The sequence below is a fragment of the Pleurodeles waltl genome, chromosome 3_1 (assembly GCF_031143425.1).
Source record: "Pleurodeles waltl isolate 20211129_DDA chromosome 3_1, aPleWal1.hap1.20221129, whole genome shotgun sequence".
NCBI classification, from domain to species: domain Eukaryota; kingdom Metazoa; phylum Chordata; class Amphibia; order Caudata; family Salamandridae; genus Pleurodeles; species Pleurodeles waltl.
In genome coordinates this window covers 543,258,157-543,280,591 of record NC_090440.1, presented here as the reverse complement: position 1 = coordinate 543,280,591, position 22,435 = coordinate 543,258,157, and the positions used below count along the sequence as shown (strand labels likewise).

The 22,435-nt window shown below is 44.8% G+C and overlaps 1 protein-coding gene across 1 annotated transcript in view; it reads left to right on the top strand.

Moving 5' to 3' along the window:
* The window catches only part of SMAD6 (SMAD family member 6), a 103,295-nt gene extending 81,279 nt beyond the window's left edge, over positions 1-22,016 (top strand). Inside the window, exon 4 of the mRNA XM_069222870.1 lies at positions 21,141-22,016. Within this exon, the coding sequence (XP_069078971.1) occupies positions 21,141-21,685 (545 nt within the window). The 3' untranslated portion in view covers positions 21,686-22,016. The remainder of the gene's footprint in view (positions 1-21,140) is intronic.
* Positions 22,017-22,435: the final 419 nt, after the last annotated feature.

The window sequence follows — 22,435 nt, the reverse complement described above, 5'->3', positions numbered from 1 at the left end:
TTATATACAATGGACCGCCAATCTGTAAATTTCCATCCATTTTTTATTATTAAAAATGTTGTACTACACATTTTGTCCATGCACTATTTTGAGGCTTCCGTTTTTCAGTCCCTTATTTCTAGTACACATTTTTGTTTCAAAATTTACGAACATACAGGTTATATATATATGTCATGATCAGATATAAATATTTTAATGTTTACAAATTGAGTTTCTTCCGTTAAAAATTGAGCCACATCTGTTTTTTTTTTCATATTTTAGTGGATAAATACAAAAAATGCAAATCCATTACACTCCTAAGCCCTGTTCCCTTTAACCAGAGCCATCGAATTTGTGACCTACTTAGAGGATTGGAGTTTTTTTCCCCCCAAAATTAAAAATAAAAGCCTCAATATTCGTAGTCTGGGGCACACATCAACCGGCCTGCACCCAGGATCCTCACTCCTACGCCATCTTCTCTCCTCGGGCCCTTTCTTCCACTCTGTGAGGTAGCACTTGTTTTGTGTACCATCCTGCTTCAGTGTTAGCTTCAGTTTTCTCCTCGTCAAAGCTCCTCGTCCAAGTCTTAACTAGCCTGGAACTAGCAGCTTTTAACACAGAGTAATGTAGATTACCGGTAAGTAATGGGTTAATTTACCCCCGCACATACTGCAGTTTATCTGTTGCATGTACTACCGAAGATGCATCAACTATTTCCCTTCCTCTGCTTACTTCTGTGTGTTTCATTGGCTTTTTTTTTTGGGGGGTGGGTCTCAAGAAAGCGGTCTCAAAGTTCACACCTGTAAAGGAACCTAAGAGACATGCTTGTAGTCAAGTGAGTGGGTGGGCTGAACATGGCCCCCTTCGACAAAAGTTTTTTTTTTTTTTTATACTGAGCAGAAACACGCACCTGTCCTGTGATCTTTTGCTCGTGGGTTCCCCACAGGCCTCGAGAAAGGAAGCAGGAAGATTTGGAGAACCCAAGTAACTGTTCTGAATAACTTGTACTTTGTCACAGCGAAGAATCTGTACACTACAACATTCACTTTGTGAAATAGAAATTAAATAGGAATATAGGTGGCCGGCAGACATGCCCTTAAGATGAGCCTTTCGGTAACCCTGACTGCTTCAGTCATTTTGACAATATCTTCCCAATCTATTATTTTGCCGGAAAGTTACGGGCTATCAGTTCGTTTGGTAACTGTGCAGTTCTTGTTCATCGATCAGTTATTTTGTAGCGTCATGCCTGGATCAGGCATTTAGCAAATAATTGGGTCGCCAGCTTTTTTTTCTCCAAGTAATTGTACCAGGACGCCCTGTAGTTTAACATCCTGTTTCCTGAAGCTTCCTTATGAAGCTTTAAATGCCCAACAAACGACATTTAGCACAATGCAGTATGAAAGCTCATTCATTGTTTTACAAGTAATGTCCCATCAGTGATGTGGTCATGCTCCAGTCAGTTATCTTTATCATTCAGCCATTGGTTATTCTCTAAGCAAAACCCCCTTGTTGCTTCAAAACATTTTGCACTTGAGAAATAAAGAGATTTCTTCTGCTCTTTTTGGTTCTGCACACCTCACTTTAGCTTTGGCCTTCAAGTCACAATGGTGGACGCCACTCAACCCCTTCCCTAGTTCTCGGGACATCTGTTAAGGGTGTCACCTGGACTTTAGGGTGACTAGCACCCCTTTTAATATGCGCATGTGGAGTCCCGTGGTCATAGCCGACTGCAGCTGGGCACGACCACCTTATAGACCATAGCCTAAAAGACTAGAGCAGGCTCTGAGCACATCCTCGCCATGGGGATGCAAGCCTGCCACGCCTGTACTGCAACCTTGCCGTTGCCTCACCTCCCAGTGCCTTAAATCTTCTAATACTTGTGCACATTCCTTTTTACTTTCCATGCTAGATTTCACATCATCTCTTCCAACATTCGGCCTCACCATGTCATAGACTTAGCCCCTCTGTGGATCGTTTTCACAGAAGAGCTCCGTGTCCCTCCTCTGTCTTTTTGACCAATGTCTTGTCTCTTCTTACTTTGTTTCCTCCAGTGGATCCTGTGTGACCAGTTACCTCGCAAACCTCTTTTGCTTGCAGAACACTAGCACAGCAGACCCTCCTTACTTTTCCCTCCTTCATATACCCAAATCCTGGCTTCATGCTCCTCTTAAAAAGCATTTAATTCTTTTTCTAATTTAGGGCCTGATTTAGATTTTGGTGCATTGGTTACTCTGCCACAAACATGGCGGTTACTCCGTCCTCCATATTAGAATTTCTATAGGATATAATGGAATCGTGATACAGCAGACGGGATATCCGTCACGTTTGTGACAGAATAACACTATCCTCCAAACTCTAAATCAGACCCTAAATTTCTCATATCTTTTGATGCCCATCCACTTCATTCTTTCAACCTCTCCCAGAAGCTCCCTCAGTCTGACCTAGATATAACTGAACATCATTTGCCATTTAGCCTTGCAAAGGGCCCAAGACAGGAAGGGCAAAGCGACATTCAGACTGCAAACTGGCTGGGCACAGTGATAAAGTGGGGATGGGCACACCAGGCGTGTAGCTGGTCAGCTAGTTCCCACCATGAAAAAGACCAGACTTCATTATTCACCTGGGTGGGAATGATCTGATGACACTGGGCAGGCCACAGCTGCTGGGAACCACGAAAAAAGATCTAAAAAAAAGTCGTGATATTATGGGGTCCTGCTGGGGTCATGTGGTCTGAAAGTATCCCACCATTTGAATGCTGACGTTCATTGCCACTTAGCCCAGTGGATAAATCCAGGAGGAATCTTAATATTGAAATGCGTAGATTTTGCTAGAACCTGAGGCTCCAATTCGTGAGCCATGGCACAATCAACCTAAAAGCACCAGGCTTGATGGGAAGGACGGAGTAGCCCTCTGCGGGTAGGCATGCACATGTTCACAAACAACTTGGGAGCCCTGGAAAAGGGAAAAAAAAAACTCAAGAAAAGGGGGAGCAGCAAAGAGACATCAACCCCTTAGGGGCAGGGTGGAGAAAACCCCGGGCTGAGGGGGCCCAAAGGGGATAATTGATACTCAGCTGGATCTCGGATGCCAGAAGACGGATTATCAGGGTAAGGGTAAGGCGTACCCAATGACGCAGACTCTGGACTTGGAGGGAACACATTTGCATATAGGGCACATAATGAACCCGTTCCCCTCCTTCCTAAACAGGACCTCTGTGTTATGGTAGTTTGATTCTGGCATTCGCATATTTTGGGGCTTGTGGGCTGTACTTTTATGTATTACCGTAATGCTTGGCTTTCTGAGAGTACGTTTTTACTTAACCCTAAGAGGTTCAGAAGTCAAGGGTGGCATAGCATGGGTAATTGGCAGCGTGTTGATGAGCATTCAGTGTACCTTTTTGTAAGCATATACGCAGGTGGGCACGGAAAACATGCTGCTATTAGTAGGGTAAGCTTGGCTGTCAGGCCTAGGGCGGAGAGGTGTGTATGTGTGACATCGAGTGCAATGCATTTTCAGGTGGTTTCTCCTTGGAACTGTGGTGGATGTGTAGATGCAGAATGGGGGCAGCAGTGGCGATAGGGACTTGGCATATTGGGCAGCTAGGAAGGAAGGTAGACCCTTTGCTTAGTTACATGCAGGGAAGGCAGGTTCACACTTCCAGTGGTAGCCAAGTGGGGCAAGTGCTTTTTGTTTTTAAGTTGTGGAATAGTGCAGTGATCACCAGTCCCCTTGTCTCTTAGTGAATGAAGTCAGTCTCTGTTTGCAGAGGTTCATCTGCAGGTCATGCTCTTTCTTTTAAAAAAAGAGGAAGCTGCATATTGTGGATTTTCCAGTGGAAGGAGCACCCTTGTGGTCTTATTCCCCACGTAATTGTGGTCAGCGGGCCTTACATTGAGTTGTGGTGTCCAGAACAAAATGCCCAATATGGCAAGTCATTCTAGAAACAAGGAGCAGACCTGGTGCGCGCTGCCATTCCTAAAGTGCTGGATGAAACACTTTCTGTTCCTGGTGTGCAAGGCAAGCTTATTGTGGTTTATGAAGTTGTGAAGCCAAATGATGTGCAATGTCACTTAAAAAAAAAATGTTGGGAAGATTCCAAAGAAAATGAACGGGAGAGAAAGTGTTTAGTGCGACATAGGCTGCAATAACCACCAGGAAGTGTTTCCCCGCTGACATAAAGAGCTAGAGGCAGTCCCGAGTGGCAGTGACGACAATAATTCCCAAGGCCAGAAGGACCATCCATCTTGGGAGGGACATCCAACTGCTTGGTATAGCAGATGAGCGAAGAGAAACGGTCCTGGGTGAGGTCGAGAAACTTTGCCCATCTTCTGCATTTGGGGGAGGTTCTCACTTCATGAAGGGCAAAGCCTGAAGCTTCGTGGCCCTAGTATAGTGTCCGGTGTGTCGGGTATTATTTTTTTGTCATTGCCATGTATTACACAAGGCTTGTTGTTTTTTTCTCATTGTCAGAAGGTGCTGTTCTTTTGATTCTCGGGTATGATGCACACTGTAGGCGTCATTCGCCAGTGTGTAAGTGCACTGTTGTTTTCCCTCCCATTAGGGTGTGTTATCGTTCCTTTAACAACTTGCTGTGTTACATGATTCCCTTGGGCGTGTTACGCCATAGTTTCCACTACATGAGTGTAAAGTGGCCAGGGCACATCTCCCAAGACGCTGAAACGAGGTGTTTTATTTGCTACATGTGGCAAATACCTCTGAGTTTGAGTTTTTCTCATTAAAATGAGGCATAATATCCGCCCGACCTGCCAAAATGTACCTGGATAAGATTAGGAGTGCAATAATTACTGGAAATCTCATAATTCTGATTATTATGCAAACTCTTGCCCAGACCATGTACATGCCCCATGTGTCCACGTGTTAGTGCATATCTGCCAGTAAGATATCCCTTTAGGATTTTTGTGGGTTTGCCCAGAGGCAGTCGTGAGACTTTCCGTGAACATGCCGTATCCAATAAAGGGAGAGGTGTTTTGTAAGTTTTCAGGGAGGGGTGTGGTGACCTGTTGAGGGTGAGGTGTTTATAGTGACGTCTCTGCAGCGTGTATCGCAGTGAGGGTGCATGTCATGTGTCATTTGACCAGGTGTCAGCAGTGCCTATTAGTCTGTTAGTAGAACACATGCTGCAGGGGACACGGCTGTATGATTTTTATATATATATATATACACGAGTCTGATCCCAGTGATTCTGCTGATGCCTGCTAGCTTCGTGATCTGTGGAATCTTAAAGTGTGGATTATAAATCGCTGTCAGGATTCGTCCAAGTACGTAAATCAGTTTGTGAAAGTGGTTTACTCAGGACAACACTGTCCTGATGATGGAATTTGACCCGCAACCCTGGTTCTACCATCTGTCTTGTTCACTTCAGGCTCCTCTCCCAAGGGCACGTGGTCTCCTAACATACTTGTAATATTTGTATTTTGCAACAATGATGATTGCTTGGCCTGGCGCTACACTACATACTCGCGGGTAGACTCATCTTTGCTACTGCGGGTCTTCCCGATGGGGGGGGGTCTTTGTGGGACGCACTCCCATCCCTTGGCCCGAGTAGTGGTGTCCTGTAGGGAGGGGGCGGTTCTCCCAGTCCACCCCCTAAGCTGAGTGGGCCACACTTCTGTCGCGGTATGTTCCTGCAGGGGCGGTGATGGTCAGGTGCCATTATCCTGTGTCTGTTTCGACAGTGTTTTGTTTGGGGGGATCACATATGGGAGGCATGCGATGGATGGGTTGATGTTCACAACGGGAACCAATAGGTAGATAGTTAATCGGACAGACAACGCTACACCTGTTACCGGATAGATGAGCAGAGTAAGGCATGGTTCAGTGTTCTGTAACCAGAGGGGTAGCTCTTCTGTCGGTGACAAGTAAGGGGTAACTACAGTCTACAGTGACCAGGAGACGAGTCAGCTGAGCAAAGGATTGCTCTGCCAAAGGTGAGATGGCGCAGGGGAGGGATAACTGCTGGATGTGGCCAGTGAGGGGTAGTTATGTTGTCTCTCAAAGTGAGTGCCAGTTCTGTGGTCTACAGTGGGAGCAAACGATGGATCTGCTGTGGAGGCGGGTGAACGTCTGACCTACCGCTGTCGGTGAGAGGCAGAGCTCGGTGGGACCCGCTCGCTCATTGGCCATAGAGGCTCGAGAGACAGCTCAGCCTCGTGCTGTTAAGAGATGGGCCCTGGCGCTCTCTGATCTTGCTGCAGGAGGACCCCGGCTGCTGCCAGCGTGGCTTCTCCAGTGAGCCAGTACTTTTGTAATCCCGACCAGGGCTGCGCTGACACTGGCAGACATTACAGATGTGGTAGGGGAACAGGGCGCAAACCCCGGCCAGTTCCCCTCAGATTTCTGAGAGAAACCGATGTCAATGGCTGCACAAAGTCTTAGTTTCTACGAGCTCGCGCGCGCGCACCCCTCCCCCACACACACATCTTCAGAGCCATTTCTTTTCACTGACAGCTCAGTTATACACTGATCTTTCCTCTCCCAAATATCTGGCACTTTTATGGGAATGGGAAAACACGCTTAGTGAGGATTTTTTTTTGATTCGTTGCATTTCCTTTATGTCCCTTTTCTGTTCGTGACACACTGCTCTTTTCTTTCCCGGGAGCGTAGCACGCGGCCCGTTTCACTCTTATTGGTTATTTACTGATCCTTCCAGCTGTGTAACATGGTGTTATTCCCACTCTTGTGCGCCCCATCCTGTTCTCTTCTCTCTTGTTCGCTTTGCACGCTCATCTTTGGTTCTCACTAGTGCAATATAATTGCAAGTTTACTTCCGGGTGTTAGGCGCTATACTTTTAGATCTCTCGTTAGTAACACGTTTCCCGTATTCCTACTGGTGTGTTAAAGACTATTTTTGTTCACCCTTGGGCATTTGATTTACAATATTGTAACTCCCAGGTGTGGTGCGCTCTGATCTTTGCAGTCCTAGATGGGTACAAAGTTATTTCCAGTTTCAGGTTTGTTGGAGGATGTTGTTAATAGTATTACATGCACTTTACTACTCTGGTATGGTGCACAACTTTAAATCCCCCCCGCCCCCACCCCCGGAGTGTTTACTATGTTGTTTTTTCGCTCTTTGGTGTGTAGGATACACTCTTCGCTCACTGGTATTTTGTGGTAATTTAGTCCTATATTTAAATACACTGGAGAAAATGAAATTGGTCTTGAGTGAAGTTGGAAATGTGTGGCTATCTCAAGGATGTGTGATGAGCTGGGGCAATTCTTGATTATTTGGGACAGTCCTGGCAGTTCAAGGAAATACAGGGCTTGTTGGTGGCAAATCATGGTGAACTGGAGCAGTTACGAAGATCTGGTTCATTTTATGGACATTTTGGACAATGAAAAATCATTTTGGCAAAGTCATTGCGACCTGGTGGCACATAATAATAATTTGTGATGATTCGTGGAGATTTGGAGACGATTTACGATGATGTCTTCCAGGATAATATTTGCTGCCGACAACATAAGGTTGATGGGGTCCTGTTTTTTTACAAGAAATATACTAATACATAGCTTGCGGGGCCTCTCAACCCAGACACAACCACTCCAGCCCATTAAAATGCTATCACCTGAAGACCCTGTCCCTTCTCCACTTTAGAGAGAGCTTGCCTCTTTTACAGCTCCTGCTTTATAGGAAAGCTCTGAGTTTAACGAACGTATGTTTGGCAGCGATTCTTTATGCTATTTCCAAGTGTGTTTTTAACTACTCCAGAAAATAAGTGTGGGAGCCGAATGTTTGGGTCTTACCTATAGATCGCTCTTAGCGGTCTGTTTTCGAAGACTTATTGTGGACGGTAAAAATACAGTGGGCTTTGGGTCAGTCCTTTGCTTACCCATGTGTGTTTTTTTTCTTTTCAATCTTGTATGCTTGCACATTTATAAATGGTTGTCTTTCCTCTTGTGTTTATCCCTCCCCTTGAGTATAGGTTCTTCACCATCCCTTAGTAGGAGGACTTCTCCCTTCTAACGCTCCATATCAGGGAACTACTTTTTCCTTGTTTTCAACTCTCCGTGGGAGTGCATAGGTACCTGCTCTCGCCACTGCATTCCCTTTCCCACCTCGGGTCCTCACCCTGCACCCTTCATGTTGCCCGTCCATAGCTCATCTGCTGCTACCCCACCTCTCCAGCGCGCTTTGTTTCTGCATCTCACTCTTGCAAGATTTTCCTCCTTGCTTTCTGCCTTTATCACTGTTACACTATCCCCCCTTCCTCCTTCTGGTCCCCTTTCTGCCTTTTTTCTCTGAGTCAAAGACTGATGAGAAAAAGTATGCCCTGGCCTAGAAATCGGAGTGCCAGTAGCCACCACCTGCAACCAGGACACATACTAAGGATTGTTTTTTCTTTTATTTAATTCGTACAGTGGGGGCTATCAACCTTCAATGCTGTAAGTAATCTGGATCCTTTTGTTATGTCGTGACGGCAGAGTGTGTTGATGCAAGCACTAAAACCATAAAAGGGGTGAAAATGGGCTACAGGTTGTGTTTTCATCAGAACTTCTGTTTGTGGTTGAAAATACACCCCAATAATCAGTTCAGTTTTTTTTTAATCCAGTTAGGTTCTTAAGCCGTGTAAATAAATGTAAATTCCACTAGATTAGTTATATCTAATGAACGGCTGGAGGTTTTTTTTAGATTGTATTATAGAAAGCACGTACTGTGCATAATCCTGCCATCTAGTGGCGACTTGGAATAGTGTTTTATATTTCTAATTCTGAAATAGTGGGCGTCAACTACAGTCCTTTCTCAGGTTGCAGCTATGATGACCCCTACACTCGACCCGAAAGCCCTATGATGACCCTACACTGGCCCGAAATCCCACAATGCTACACAGTCCACAGCCACCTGCATGATATGGGGAGATGCACATTCACCCAAGCAGAAGTCGACCGTTCGGAAATCCGAGGGGGTTTTATCAGAGGATGTTCTTTGCTCTCGGTTAATAAGCTATTCCGGTGGATAAACATGCACAGTGAAATATTTATTTTTCACAAGGCTTCAGAAACACCAGGTTCCTGACCTGTTTGTGTTATGAACACTAAAGTGTGAAAATACAGATTTGGCATTTGCAGGGGAGATATACCCCGTCGACTTGGATGCCAAGGAAGTCTACTTTGACCATATTTCTGGCTCCGGAGAGGAGTACTTAGAAGTGGAAGAGGCCAGCTGTGTAGAGGCTAAGAGAATTGTGATCCTGAAGGATGATGCATTTTCATCCTCGATATAAAATACATGCATTCCTCAAGTAATCGGATTAGCAAAATCGTGAACCTCCTCAAAAGAACACCAAAAGGCAACTCTAGTTCACAAGAAACTGTAAAAGAATGACAATAGATTTAAATGCCATCTTGATGGCGTCATCCTAAAGGCTCACTGACATCATGAACACCGGCTTTGAAATATCAGAGTCGACCTTGAGAAACAGTCACTAGAGCCGAAGCCATCACCAGCTTCATGGCCCATGACCGAGGCTGGTGAATCATTGAGGCTGAATAAAAAAGATATGACACCTTTGGATATGTAACAACTGGGATCAGATTTTAGCCTGGGCTGCGGGAATGAGTGTGAAAAGATACAGGGTGACTACAGGGTACCTCCATCGGCATGTCAAGCCTGGCTTGGAGATTGTCACCTCTGCCAGGAAACGCGCTGTCAACCAGGCTATACCACCTGACCTCCACCAGGCAGCGATGGCAAGAGACTGGACACAGTGGGCACGGAGGATGCCAGGAGCTGCCATGTCATGTGGATTACTAGTTGTGTGCCCTTAGAGAGCCGACAGGACAGCACAAGGGAAGAACTTGTGAAGCTTCTACCAGAGGAGCAGTAAAAAGGGCAGATGCTATTGTTGAGTAGAGCATTGTAATTGCAACCACCTGCACCCAGACCTCCCTGGATGCTGCAGACTCCGAAAAGCAGGCAGTTGGCAACTGACTTGATGCTTATGTGTGAGTCATGGCAAGAGTCTGGATTTCAGCCAGATGTGCGGGGACAAAACATGCACTTTGATGGAAATCATTTGCTCGGGCAAGGAGTCAACGAGATCCGAGTAAAGATTAAAGAGGAAACCGACTCTGCAACGCCAATGAGAACTTTACTGCATGGAATTCCTTTTCGTGAATAGGAGCCACGGGCAAGGAAGCTACAATGCCACAAGTCTGTTTCAAGTCTATATCACCAGACATAAAGGTTGCATCAGTCTTAAGTGCCCCAGAAAGCCTCGTTTGAGGGGAATACCCGGTCTTATAATTAGAAATAATCCACCTCGGGGGCAAGTGCTTGAAAACTCTCAACTCCAACACCCCTGTGGGTGGGAGACTGAAGCTCTTCCTGCAGACCTAATAGATCACCTCAAACAAGTAGGTACCACAGGCCATCCCTTGGGGCAGCTTCATAGAATTCATAAAGACTCCAGTGAATCACAGATTAAGAAACAAGATAATAAAACTAGATCATTTTCATCGACTCCTGGATGAGCTACAAGCACTCATCCAAATTGAGCTACCAAGGGAGAACGTGCAGGGAAGTTAGGAGAATGCTTCCTGTTCCTGAAAGGATTAAACACGAGGCCAACACTAGACTTGCCAACTACACAGGTATTAGAAAATAATGCGCTTTAAGGTTACAACATTACATGATGTCACCTGTTGCTGGTGAAAGAAGACTTTACAGCAGCAGTTTACTTGTTAGAGCCGTAGACAGGAACCACAAAAGTTTTCTACCATTAGTTGTAAGGGGAAACGATAACGAGGTAACCTTTGTCATTTGGCATAAAAATCAGCCTCTCAGGTGTTCAGTAAATCTCTAGCCTGCTGTCTCAGCAAAGAAGCCATGCGCCTTTACCCCTGTCTATGCAAGCGGTTGCTGATGGAGAATTCTTTTCAGCAATGTTAACGAGACACTAACAGAGTGATTTAAACTGTATTCCTGCTGAGGTTCAGGGAAGACGTGAAACAAATCTCGCTCTACCCCAGTTCACGAGGGATTCTTTGGAGTGGATGCACATCAGCTAGGGTTTGGTAGGTAGCAGTATTGAGAGATGATTCCCCGGTATCAGATGTGTCCATCTCTGACCGGTGAAGATGGTCAAGAGACGGCAATGATTGTCACTGCACCATCATGGGTCGGACATAGGTTAGAAGCTGCCACTACACCCAAACTTTCTCCAGCTGTGCAAGTGAGCAACAGCAGCTGGATTCTTGAGTGTAGCATGTCGGCTCTTGAGATTTCAGAATCTAGATATTTACATTTGCAGCAAAGGGCCTAACCCCCTGATGCAGTAGATGCTACTTGGGAAGTGGGAGCAGTTTGTGGTGTGGTGTTTGCACTGCTAACCGATGAGCAAGGCATGCTTCTGCACCTCGTAGCTGAGCATTAGCATGTGCCCAGTACAGGTACATGGAGACGTGTTGGCGGCTTAAAGCAGAAAAGAAAGAACGCTCTCCTTCAAGAATCCAGTCAGAGCTTTTCTAGAGGAACTTAAGAGCGAGGTCATCAAGATTGCTACCTTTTGCTATGTAGAATTTATGTCTCACTGAATTAAAGCCATGTCCATTCAAGTCAGTGGGCAAAATCCCGAGTGCAGTGTCGACTTTCAACCTGACTTTTTTTTAAACACACACTTCCGTAGACAAATTAAAGAATTGCACGTTCTCACAGTTGGAGAACACGTAATACCGTTTTACTAGAGCAGGGTTGTTGTACAAACGCACCCAACAGTATTTCCATTTAGAGTTTCCTTTCCTTTTCCCCCCCCATACCATTCACGTGATAGTTTCCAACATTGTTTTAAAACTTTCAGGCTCCAGCTGGGTGACTGCTGCTCACATTACTTAACAGAGGTGAAGCTCAGAATTCCTAGATGCTTAGGGGTTGGAAAGCCACACACAATTAATAGCATCATCAGGGTGGACAACGCTGAATGAAGTTATGTGGCAAGAAAAAACTAATTGTGCGGTATAATGCGGCACGTTTTGTGTAGTACTACTTCACTGTTCTATAATTTTGTCCCTGCTAACACTGAAGGGCAAAGATTTCGCCTCATTAATATCAGATTAATTCATAAGTACAGCAATTGGTAACTGCAAAGTGACATGCCAACACGCATCAGATGACCTGCCACATATGGACAATGCTGCGGAGATGTATAACGCCTGTGGCCATGGCTATTAATTGAAAGTTAGCTTGCAGTTACGACCATATTTTTCCTGGGAAAAGGCTGCAAACTTAGCTTTCCTACACAGCATACGTGAGATCTATGGCTCCTACATTAGGGATCCCTGCAAATGCTCTGCCACCTGCATCCTGGATTCGACAAGTGGTTCCCAAAGCTGCTAAGAGTCTGAGCTTAGTGCTACTGATACAGTGAGTGCATCAAGGCTTATAGACGTTCTTACTCCCTTCCCTGAAAAAGAGCGCGCCGGAAGACGTTCCGTGTTTCCACTTCATAACCCTAGCACCCCATATGGATGTGCTTCTGTCCCACAATTGCCTCTTCATCTCCGATTCATCGTTGGCACTGTCACAGCACTCTGGTTTCGGTAAAGTGCCATAAACCCTCTGCAGCACCTGGCCAGCATGCTAATTGCACCAATCCTCCTGGGAATAACTAGGGTGCCCATGTCTGTGCTCTCGAGATTCTGTCAAGAACTGACTGCGATGACACCATCCCGCCGAAGATGCTTGCCTTTAGTTAAAGTGCCATATCAAACGCCACTTCTCTCAGTGAGAAAGCAAGGAGCACACCCACTTTGGCCACCCGCAACAAGTGCACATAACTAAAGGAAAGTTAAAGGTACTAGATAGAATTTCTATTTTATCCCTTTGACTCCACAACATGATCCTGGTGGACAACTTGCCCACGATCAGAAGGCCCGTCATGGGTTACATCTCCAACAGATTGTCAGAAGCTATTGCCAGGATGAGTGGATGTGTTGCCTGGACGCAGAGACCACACTCAACCTTGCACAACGGATTTGAAAGTGCCTCTTTCTCTTGGTGCTTGGTCACTGGGTGACGGAGGACCCCCTGGGCCTTGAGCATAGTACCAGCGACTTGCGTCTCCAGTGACTCCTCTCACTCAGGGAGGGTAGAGTGTCTGCAAAGAGTGTTTTCACTATCTTCATGGGTTTGACAAAGTCTGCAAACATTTTTTTTAAAAATAAGTTACATAAAAATCCAGTTGAAATAGGCTTGCTGGTGGAAAACTGCAAGGAATACGCTTGAGCTGGATTGTCTGCCTCAGGGTCGTAGTTTTTTCTCGGGTCCTTATCCTGAATGAGGCCCCGCGCACAAGCCCCAGTCTTTTTGTCTAGTGTTTGTATTACCATTGCAGAATTTCCAGAAAAAAATACTTGGGAGCAGTGCGCCTCGCAGTGGCCCAGAATGTGTGGGGTTAAGTGGCAATTTCTCCAAAATACAACAAAAAACACACTTGTAGCTAATGGACCGACTAGGCTTTTAAAGGGGTCTTTAGGTTAAATAGATGCAGGTTCGCGTAAGTGATGCCAGGCCGCATGCTCCAGGAGATGAAAAGCCACAATATCAGCTGGAGCTCAGCAGGTTCCCGGCTTCACAGGAGTGCAGAGAAGACAATCCTGGGGCTCCGAGAAAGGGGAGGCTCGGGGAACTTGTAACAACACTGAGTAACAAAAAGACGGGGAGGTGAGGGAAGAGCTCCCACAGAAGTAGCTGCGGCAGCGACCGGGCAAAGATTTGAAGCATCCTGGGGCAGGCACAAAGGAGCAACAGTAGTGAGTAAAGCGGGGTGAAGCCTTGGACAATACAGGGCCTGTGAGTAAATGGCAGTAAAGCCTGGGTAGAGTGGATGGCCACCATCTACATATACATACACATTGATAATCTTACATAACTCTGGCAGTGCACTAATGGATCATTAATCACATTTATACAAGGTCTCAATAGTCGTCACCTAACTATGATATTTACACTTATGGTGAAAAGTCTGGTTATTGCATTATTTGGACATGACTATATTTACAAAAGGTTATTTTCTTTTTCCTCCCAACCCTGCGTAAGTAGATTGTGTTGTCTTTCCAACAGTGTTTGACACAACCCAGTCCAGACTCCCCAGTCACGTGGGTGCCTTTAATACCCCTTCACCCCAAACTGAGAGATAAACGGGGTGGAAGTTGGAGCTGAAGTGGTTGAGGGGTGCATAAAGGAGGGCGCTGTAAACTCAGTAGATTACCAGAGGCTGGGATTTTGCAACGTGTACTTGGAGTATGAAACCCTCGTGGCCTGGCATTCCCGCCGCTGCACATTCCGGTGCATCAATAGAGTCTCTGGAGCAAAATGATGGGATCATCCTATGTGCAGCCTAATAGGAGCTGACGTGACGGCTTGAGGGCAAGGGAGTGGGGAGCGCTTCTGTCATATATTGTCAGGGAGCTTAGTGCCCACATGACAAAAGAACTGGGAGCCATGCCCAAAGCTACACTTAAGGGCACTTTAGAATTTGGATTGAAATGGCAAAGAATAAACACTCTTCTTGACTTCCCCCTCACCACACTCGCATACACGCGAACGCCCATTCACAAACACTCAAGCGTCATACCGCGTAAACACACACAAACACACGCCCACCCACCAAGCGAAGCAGAGATGATCTTTCATTGTTTGCATGTCCTGGGAGGGCTAATGCTTAGAGGTGCCAGCAGTAAAACATTTTGACATTTCAGACATCATTGTAATCCGATAATTCTAAAAGCTTACGCTCGTGAGTATGTCGGATGTCCTAGTTCTGGAAAAACGTGAGATGGATCAAGGATTTCCAGACTTTGTCAGCCAGGTTGTCTTCGCACGTTGTGGGTACTCCGGGATTGAAACCTCCTTGGTCTGGGGTGATTCCTGATGTTGTCGGTCCCGGGTAATTTGAAATGTTAAAGGTCTGAATAATTTCAAGTTGTGTGATTTGTTGTCATTTTAGATGGCTCCATTTCATAGTGGATTGAGTCATTGCGATTTTGGGATGATTAATGAAACTGTGATTCTGGTTGGATAGCTGGCCTACATGATTCAGATACTGTTGAGAGTTCAGGATGATTTCAGATGCTGCGGACGTTGGTGATTTTTGCAGCGTGGATGTGATACTCGGGAGAGATTTCAGATGTCTTTTAACCAAGAATGACTTCAGACAGGGAACCAGGATAATTTCAGGTATTGTAGGCACTGGGTAATAGGCAGCATGATCCATCATGACCACAGATTTTGTGACCTGTGGGAATGCATATGGTTCAATCCCACCAATAGCAAACATTCTTATGCAGAACGATTTCCACATAACAACCTTTCAAAATGATACTAGATGTTGTGGGTCATTGGTGACTCTAACCACCCATCCCCTACAATGTAGTCATACATCTAAAATTTAAAAAATATTTCCCTTAAAACATTCCTATTAAAGGCAGCTAGAGGCTCAAATCACGTCAAAAGTAATTTCAGTTAGTAACTGAATTTGTCTGTTTGATGACATTTAGTTTGAGCCGACACAAACTCTTCTAGAGGGTTATTAAAAATAAGATGTGTTCTTTAGCCCTCACCCTAGAACCTAAAATTACAAGTCCTCTTCTTTTTTGATCGATTTATGACTTTAGGAGTAGTTTGGGAATTCTTAATCTACTCTTAATTGGACTTTTAGGGGAAACAGGCGACGGTAGAGAGCCAGTATTACTGTGAATCTGGAAATAATTTAATTTGCTTCCTAGGTCCCTTTCAGTGTTGTGTAATTTGTTTTCTAATGAAGAAGTATTCTGTAATTATAATTGAACTCTTTCCACACCGGCGACAGCAGCATTTTCTTACAGAAAACTTAAACTTTATGTAGGTGGTGCTTTAATGATGGTTCTTTCTGGCAAAGCTTGCCTTTCAGAGAGGGATACGCCATGCAGCATGATAGGCTACAGACTGATGATTTCTTCAGAAAGGTGAATTTAAAGAGCAAACACCTAATTTATAAGTGATGTGAAGCCTGAGCCTGGTTCTCTAACTTCATGTGGCTGATTGTGGGTTTTGTTGTGCTGGTTCTCCTATCTGATAACTGATATTGTTCTCGCAGAAATGAATAGGACAACGACTGAGCCTGAATTAAAGCTTATGAACAGTACGTTGCTCATACTTTTTTGCAGCAAGCACGTAAACATACTAAGTGCCATCACACTTAAGGCAGTGTGTGCACTGCAGAAGTCTGAATGATCTGAATGTAATGTCTTGAGCAAAGGCCTTGGAATTGAGCTAAGACTTGTCATGTGATATCCACAACAAAAGACAGCTTAGCAGTGGTTGTTCATCTAATGTTAAGGGGGAAGGTATGGACCAGAGGTAATGCTATTCAGGTGCGATGCCATTAGGAAGGTCCATAGGGCTGACATCAGTAAAGACCAGGGCGCGAAGTTCAGATTTTTAATGCATGATCAACAGAAACAGCCATGCCAGTAAACTAAAGTTGCTAATTTGTGACGCCATTAATAAAGTCCAGGGACCTGAGATATGCTTGTTCTCTTGAAGCAGCATTATTAAGGCTGGATGTTAAGGTATGGTTGTTTGCGTGATTTCATATTAAAAAGCCAATAGGCAGATGTATGGGTTTTTCATGGGTGGTGTCATCCGAAATCGGAGGTTGATAATTTGAGATGTCATCCGTGTACGTTAAAGAACGGAACTAAAATAGCCCATATTTATCAGTTATGGTAACAGTACCGAGATAAGTTGTTTCCAGATAAGCTTGCTCTTCGGGTTAAGAAGTGTAAGAAGTGATCTATCTAAATTTGCTAGCGACGTAGGTTGAAGGATTGTATCTGTAAGGACAGTAATTTAACATTAACAAAAAAACAAACCAACTGGAAAAATTGCCAGTGAATCAGTGCAGTCTAAGGCTCTATCCAAGGGTTTTTAATTGTTCATGTTATCGGTAGCAGCCAGGACGCTGATCTAACCATGTGTTGAACCTCAAGACTCTAGACCATGGGTACTCACAAACTTTTTCTCGGGGGCCAAAATTGCAGTATGGTTTGCGGCCGAGGGCCGCACTGAAGTGACAGCGGGGGGCGGGGCTTAGAGGGGGCGGGGCTTAGAGGGGGAACAACCACCCCACCCCCTTTTTCAAAACATCTGCACACTACCCCAGTAACACACACAGCGCCATCTGCACACTGCGCCATCTGCTCCCACCCCTACCCCAGTAACACTCACAGTGCCATCTGCACACTGCGCCATCTGCTCCCACCCCTACCCCAGTAACACACACTGCGCCATCTGCACACAGCGCCATCTGCTCTCACCCCTACCCCAGTAACACACACTGCGCCATCTGCACACAGCGCCATCTGCTCCCACCCCTACCCCAGTAACACACACAGCGCCATCTGCACACACACAGCGCAATCTGCTCTCACGCCTACCCCAGTAACACACACTACATTAAAAACAAATAAATAAATAACCAAAGAGCCTTACCTGACTCAAAGCACTGTAAAGATGCCACAAATGTGGAACAGCAGGCAGGCAGGCAGGCGGGCAGCAGACGTGGAGCCGGTGACAGGAAGCAGACGACAAAGCCCAGTAAAAGTTAGCTGCAAGCGCTGACTTTTATGGGGCTTTGGCTTCCAGGATCGTCAGGGTAACGCCATAAACAATGGCCGCCGTACGTAAACATAAAGGAGGCCCGCGGGAGCATGCGCAAGGAAGCCACTGTTGCGCATGCTCCCGCGGCCCTCTTCTATGTTTACATACTGCTGCCATTATGATATGGCGTTTGGTGTGCGTCTCGCGGGCCGCCAAGCTCGGTCCGTGGGGCCGCTGGCGGCCTGCGGGCCGTACTTTGAGTACTGTAGCTCTAGACCTTGTTTAGAGGCAAGTGCTAATGGGTCACCTGCCAAACATTGGTGGGTGGCCCACCTGAGAGGTGAGATAGGGCCCCGTACCGCCCACCTCCAAACAGTCCTTTGATTTTTTTTTTTTGATTTTTTTTTTTCGCCAGAGGGCATTTTTGTCCAGATCTTCTTGCATTTTATTTCTATCCTGGTGTTCGGGTGGTACCTCTCTAGCACTGTTTCACATTCCCTTTTCGCATCTCTCCTTTTGGTATTTGCTCTCCAACTCTTCGTGTTTTTTTTGGGCAGTCACTTGGTGGCTTACATTGGTGGCTTTGTATTTCTGCTTCCGCCCAAGCCTGTGTGCCCCCCTTTCTGTACTTCGGCTACCTCGTTTTGCCCGAGCTGCACCTTTCCCACAAGCTGTCTACCCTGCTTTTGTGTGACGGCCACCTTACAATAATGTGTTTTTTTTGTGGGCATAACTCGATTGAAAGGTTCTATTGTTACATCAAGATCATTTTTTACCACCTCTATTCGTGTTTTCTATTTATGTGGTCTGATTTTTGCTGAACCGTGGTTTTCTGTGCAGAACATGTTTGTTCGGATGCAGGAGGAATCACTGAACACACACAGTCGTCTGTATTGTGTAAGAAGGCTTAGTGAAGGTAGTTGAGGCTCGTGCTGGGAGAGATCAGTCGAGCTTACATACTAAGTCGGGATTCCTGTTCCATGGTGTTTGAACAACAAGCTGTAGAAGATTACAGCTTCTGAGTATATTGTCAGTACTTATTATTATGAGGTTGAGTCGTACTCTTGTGAAGCCATACGAGGATAAAAGATCGAGCCTCCATTCAGAAAATTGGAAATTGCGACCTATCTAAGTAGTAGGACACTCCAGAGATTACATTTACAGAAAAAAGGCTGTCAGTTGAATTTCAGCGGTTTAATACAAAATATTAAAGAATAAAACAACTGCCAAGCAAACTATTATAGGAAATGTTCGTTATGCATGCACATTAGTAGTTTAGTTGAAAAATTTGTATTTTGGATGGACGTTTTGTAAAATACAACATTGCCAAACATGCAAGAATAACTTAGAAGTTTAAACAGATGAGAATTATGCAAGTCTCAAAATGCATACATAAAAATAGAACATAGGCAATGCACAAGTCCAATGTATTGGATTTCGTTAAAATGAGTAAAGAGAGAATATCGGGGAGGGATAGAGAAAGAACAATCGAACTATTGAGTTAAGTTGTGAAATGAAAACATAAGTAGCTAGAACAAATAAATGCTCCATGGTTGCGCATACAGTACAACAAAAATGAAAAATGATAGTTATTAGGTGGAATGAGAAGAATCATTCATAGCAATTTGAGATAAATAGTAAGTGCCAACTATATCCTATTGAGTTAAATTGATAACTGAGCTGAGATTCTGCCTGTCTAGCCTATGATGATGGCACACTGTGTCCATCAGCATTGAATAGTGATATTGTCTGTGGACTTCCAGTTCGATGTTACGGCATGTATGGCAATTAAAATCAGAAGATCTACTAATTTCCCCAGCGTTCTATTGGTAGACCAGACATCAAGTGTGGTTGCCAAAAACAGAACTTAATGTGAAAGGGGTATAGGAACCTGAGTAATAACATTAATTGTTCCTAAACAAGAGACTAAAAATTTGATAGATTTTGGCCAGATATGTCTCCGGGTGTGAATTTCAACGTCAGCAAGTGTTATTGTGAATAGGTTTAGCCTTAAGAACAGGGGTATAAAATAATCTATCATTAAAAAAAAGTATAAAGTTTACGTTAGACTAGCAGTACGAGCAGTAGAATGTTTTTTGTTCCAGATGCTATCCCTCAAAGAGTTGGTCCATACAGAATGCAGAACAGATTCCCACAGTTTCAGTATTTGTTCTAGCCCTGTCAGAACTGGCCAGTCTAAACATTCTATAAATGGTAGCCACCTTGGAGTACACAGTCAAAGAGATCTAGTGTGGAGGTGAGTTGGTACGTGGTGTAACGGAAGAAGTGTATTGCGTGAAAGCAGTTTATACTATAGCTGACAGATCATTATTATGGGTAAGCATGGTACGGGGACATTTTAAGAGCTGGATAACCCATTGAATGAAATAAAAGAACCTGAGTGGAATAGTTGTGAGATGAGGAGAATGCCTTTGTTTATCCGAGCTTTCCATCGTAAAGTCTTCCCATTTTTCTTTAGCCATGTATTGCGCTCAATGGCACACTTTAAGAACTTAATGGACAGGGTGAGAGGAGAAATGGCTTCAGTAAGGTGCAAGTATGTGGAGCAGTTACAGGCAACCAAAACCTATGAGGATTAGGCTTCAAACAAATGTGTTGGTGTGTTAAAGGGTATATCGGTGTACTTTCCATAGTGAACCATAATTTATGAGGAGCGTTAGTATATCTGGACAGATATAACACTGTATTTGCTTAATGCCAAAAAGCTGTATTATAAGTAAGAAGTTCTCGTAAATTAACTCCACTAGAAACTTTGGGAAGTTTTAATTTCCGTAAAGAAATTTGAGATGATTTGCCATTCCATATACATTTGCAGAGGAGCTTATCAAAAATACCCTTAGAGATCTTAATGGGTAACATTATGGGAAAGAGATTAATAATGGGGATGATCATCCTTTTAATAGTTGTCTAAGCAGGCCCACTATGAAAGGTATACTGGGGACTATTAGTGAGAAAAATGGTGGGGTTTAGAAGGAAGGGCTTCTGTATTTGCTTTAAAAGTATCCTTGAGAGTATTACAATACCATATTCCTAAGCGTTTAACTTTGGTGGAATTCCAGAAAAGTCCCACATCAGTAAAGGGTTGTCTGATGCAGTGTTTATTCAATGGCATTACTTCAGATTGAGCTGTATTTTATTTGCAATCCGAATTATGTGAATAAAGCTTACATTCGTGGAAAAATGCTGGAAAAGAGCGCTCATGGTGAGAAATATATAAAAGGATGCCATCAGCATAAGCAGTGCATTTAATGTGTATGTCATTCACTTTAAAATTTTAAACATTGTCTGAATGCGTTAATTGATGGAGGGAATGTTCCAGAACTGATACAAAATGCAAAGGGGACAACCCTGTCTAGTTCCTTTGTAGACCGTGACATAAGGGGATTGTATACCTTTAACTATAAGAGACGAGTGTGGCAGGAATACAACAAAGCTGTAAAGCTTGCATTATGAATAGCCAGTTGGCCCTATCAGTCTACTTCTTCACGCCCTTACTCGAAATTATACAATTGTGCACACCTAACCCACATGTCTTTCTGTTCTACAGATGCCATGATGTCGCCAACATCCGGTGCCAAACGGAGCCACTGGTGTAGCGTGGCGTACTGGGAGCATCGCACAAGGGTGGGCCGCCTCTATGCCGTGCACGAGCAATGCGTAAGCATCTTCTATGACCTACCTCAAGGCAGCGGCCTGTGCTTGGGACAGTTGCAACTGCAGCACCGCAGCGAGGCCGTGTGCCGCACACGCAGCAAGATTGGTCAGGGAATCCTGCTGAGTCGCGAGCCTGATGGTGTTTGGGCCTACAATCGCAGTGAGCACCCTGTCTTCGTCAACTCCCCGACCATGGATGGCACCGACAGCCGGGGCCTCGTCGTGCGCAAAGTGCCTCCTGGCTACTCTGCCAAAGTGTTCGACTACGAGCAGCCAGGACTCCCACGCCACACTAGTGAGCTGGGGTACACAGACGGACCCTATGATCCTAACAGCGTCCGCATCAGCTTTGCCAAGGGATGGGGGCCTTGTTACTCTCGACAGTTTATCACCTCGTGCCCTTGCTGGCTAGAGATCCTTCTCCGCACTCGCCGATAACCGGTGCGCCACACAGAATATCCCAAATTATCACCTACCTAGATTTAATATAAAGTTTTATATATTATATGAAAATATATATTATACTTGTAAATAAGGGGGGCATTTTTACTGTGTCACTATTTATGTACTGTGCAATGTGTGTTTGGACATAAAACAAAACAATAAATGCACTTTGTCTGAAAAGATATTTTCAAAGGGGGAACGATGCAGCAGAAGTGGGCCACAAAACCTTGTTTTTTCTGAATTGTGTTTTTTTCAGATGGCATAGAAATACACAGAGACCTATGCCAGCCACTCTTTGATAATAAAATATTCTCTGTATGGGTTATTTTGTAACTATGTACTTATTTTTTGTATACTGCATTGCAAGGACCTCCCTGGCTCGTTTAAGGTAACCCACATGAGCATCTCAAACTCTCTGCCCTGCGGTTGGAATGTTTGCAGAGCTATTAGAGAAGAGCCATTGTTCTGATTAATTTACTGTGGTGGTGTCTGCTGCCTTGTAGTTTGCTGGAGCCACGGTGCTCAGGGCAGAATTTGTTGGAAAGCCTCTGCTGGGAGAACGTTGTTGTAGGCTTTAGTTTAAATTGTGTCAGAGTGACCTTAGCCTTCTGGTTAGAGATTCTTATTATCCCTGATCTGCATGGTGGAGTTTGTTGGAGGCCTTGGTCTTCCAGATTGGAAAATGTAGAAGACCCAGTCTTCCTAGAGGAGTTTGTTGGGGACCACATCGTGTACCGCAGGGGT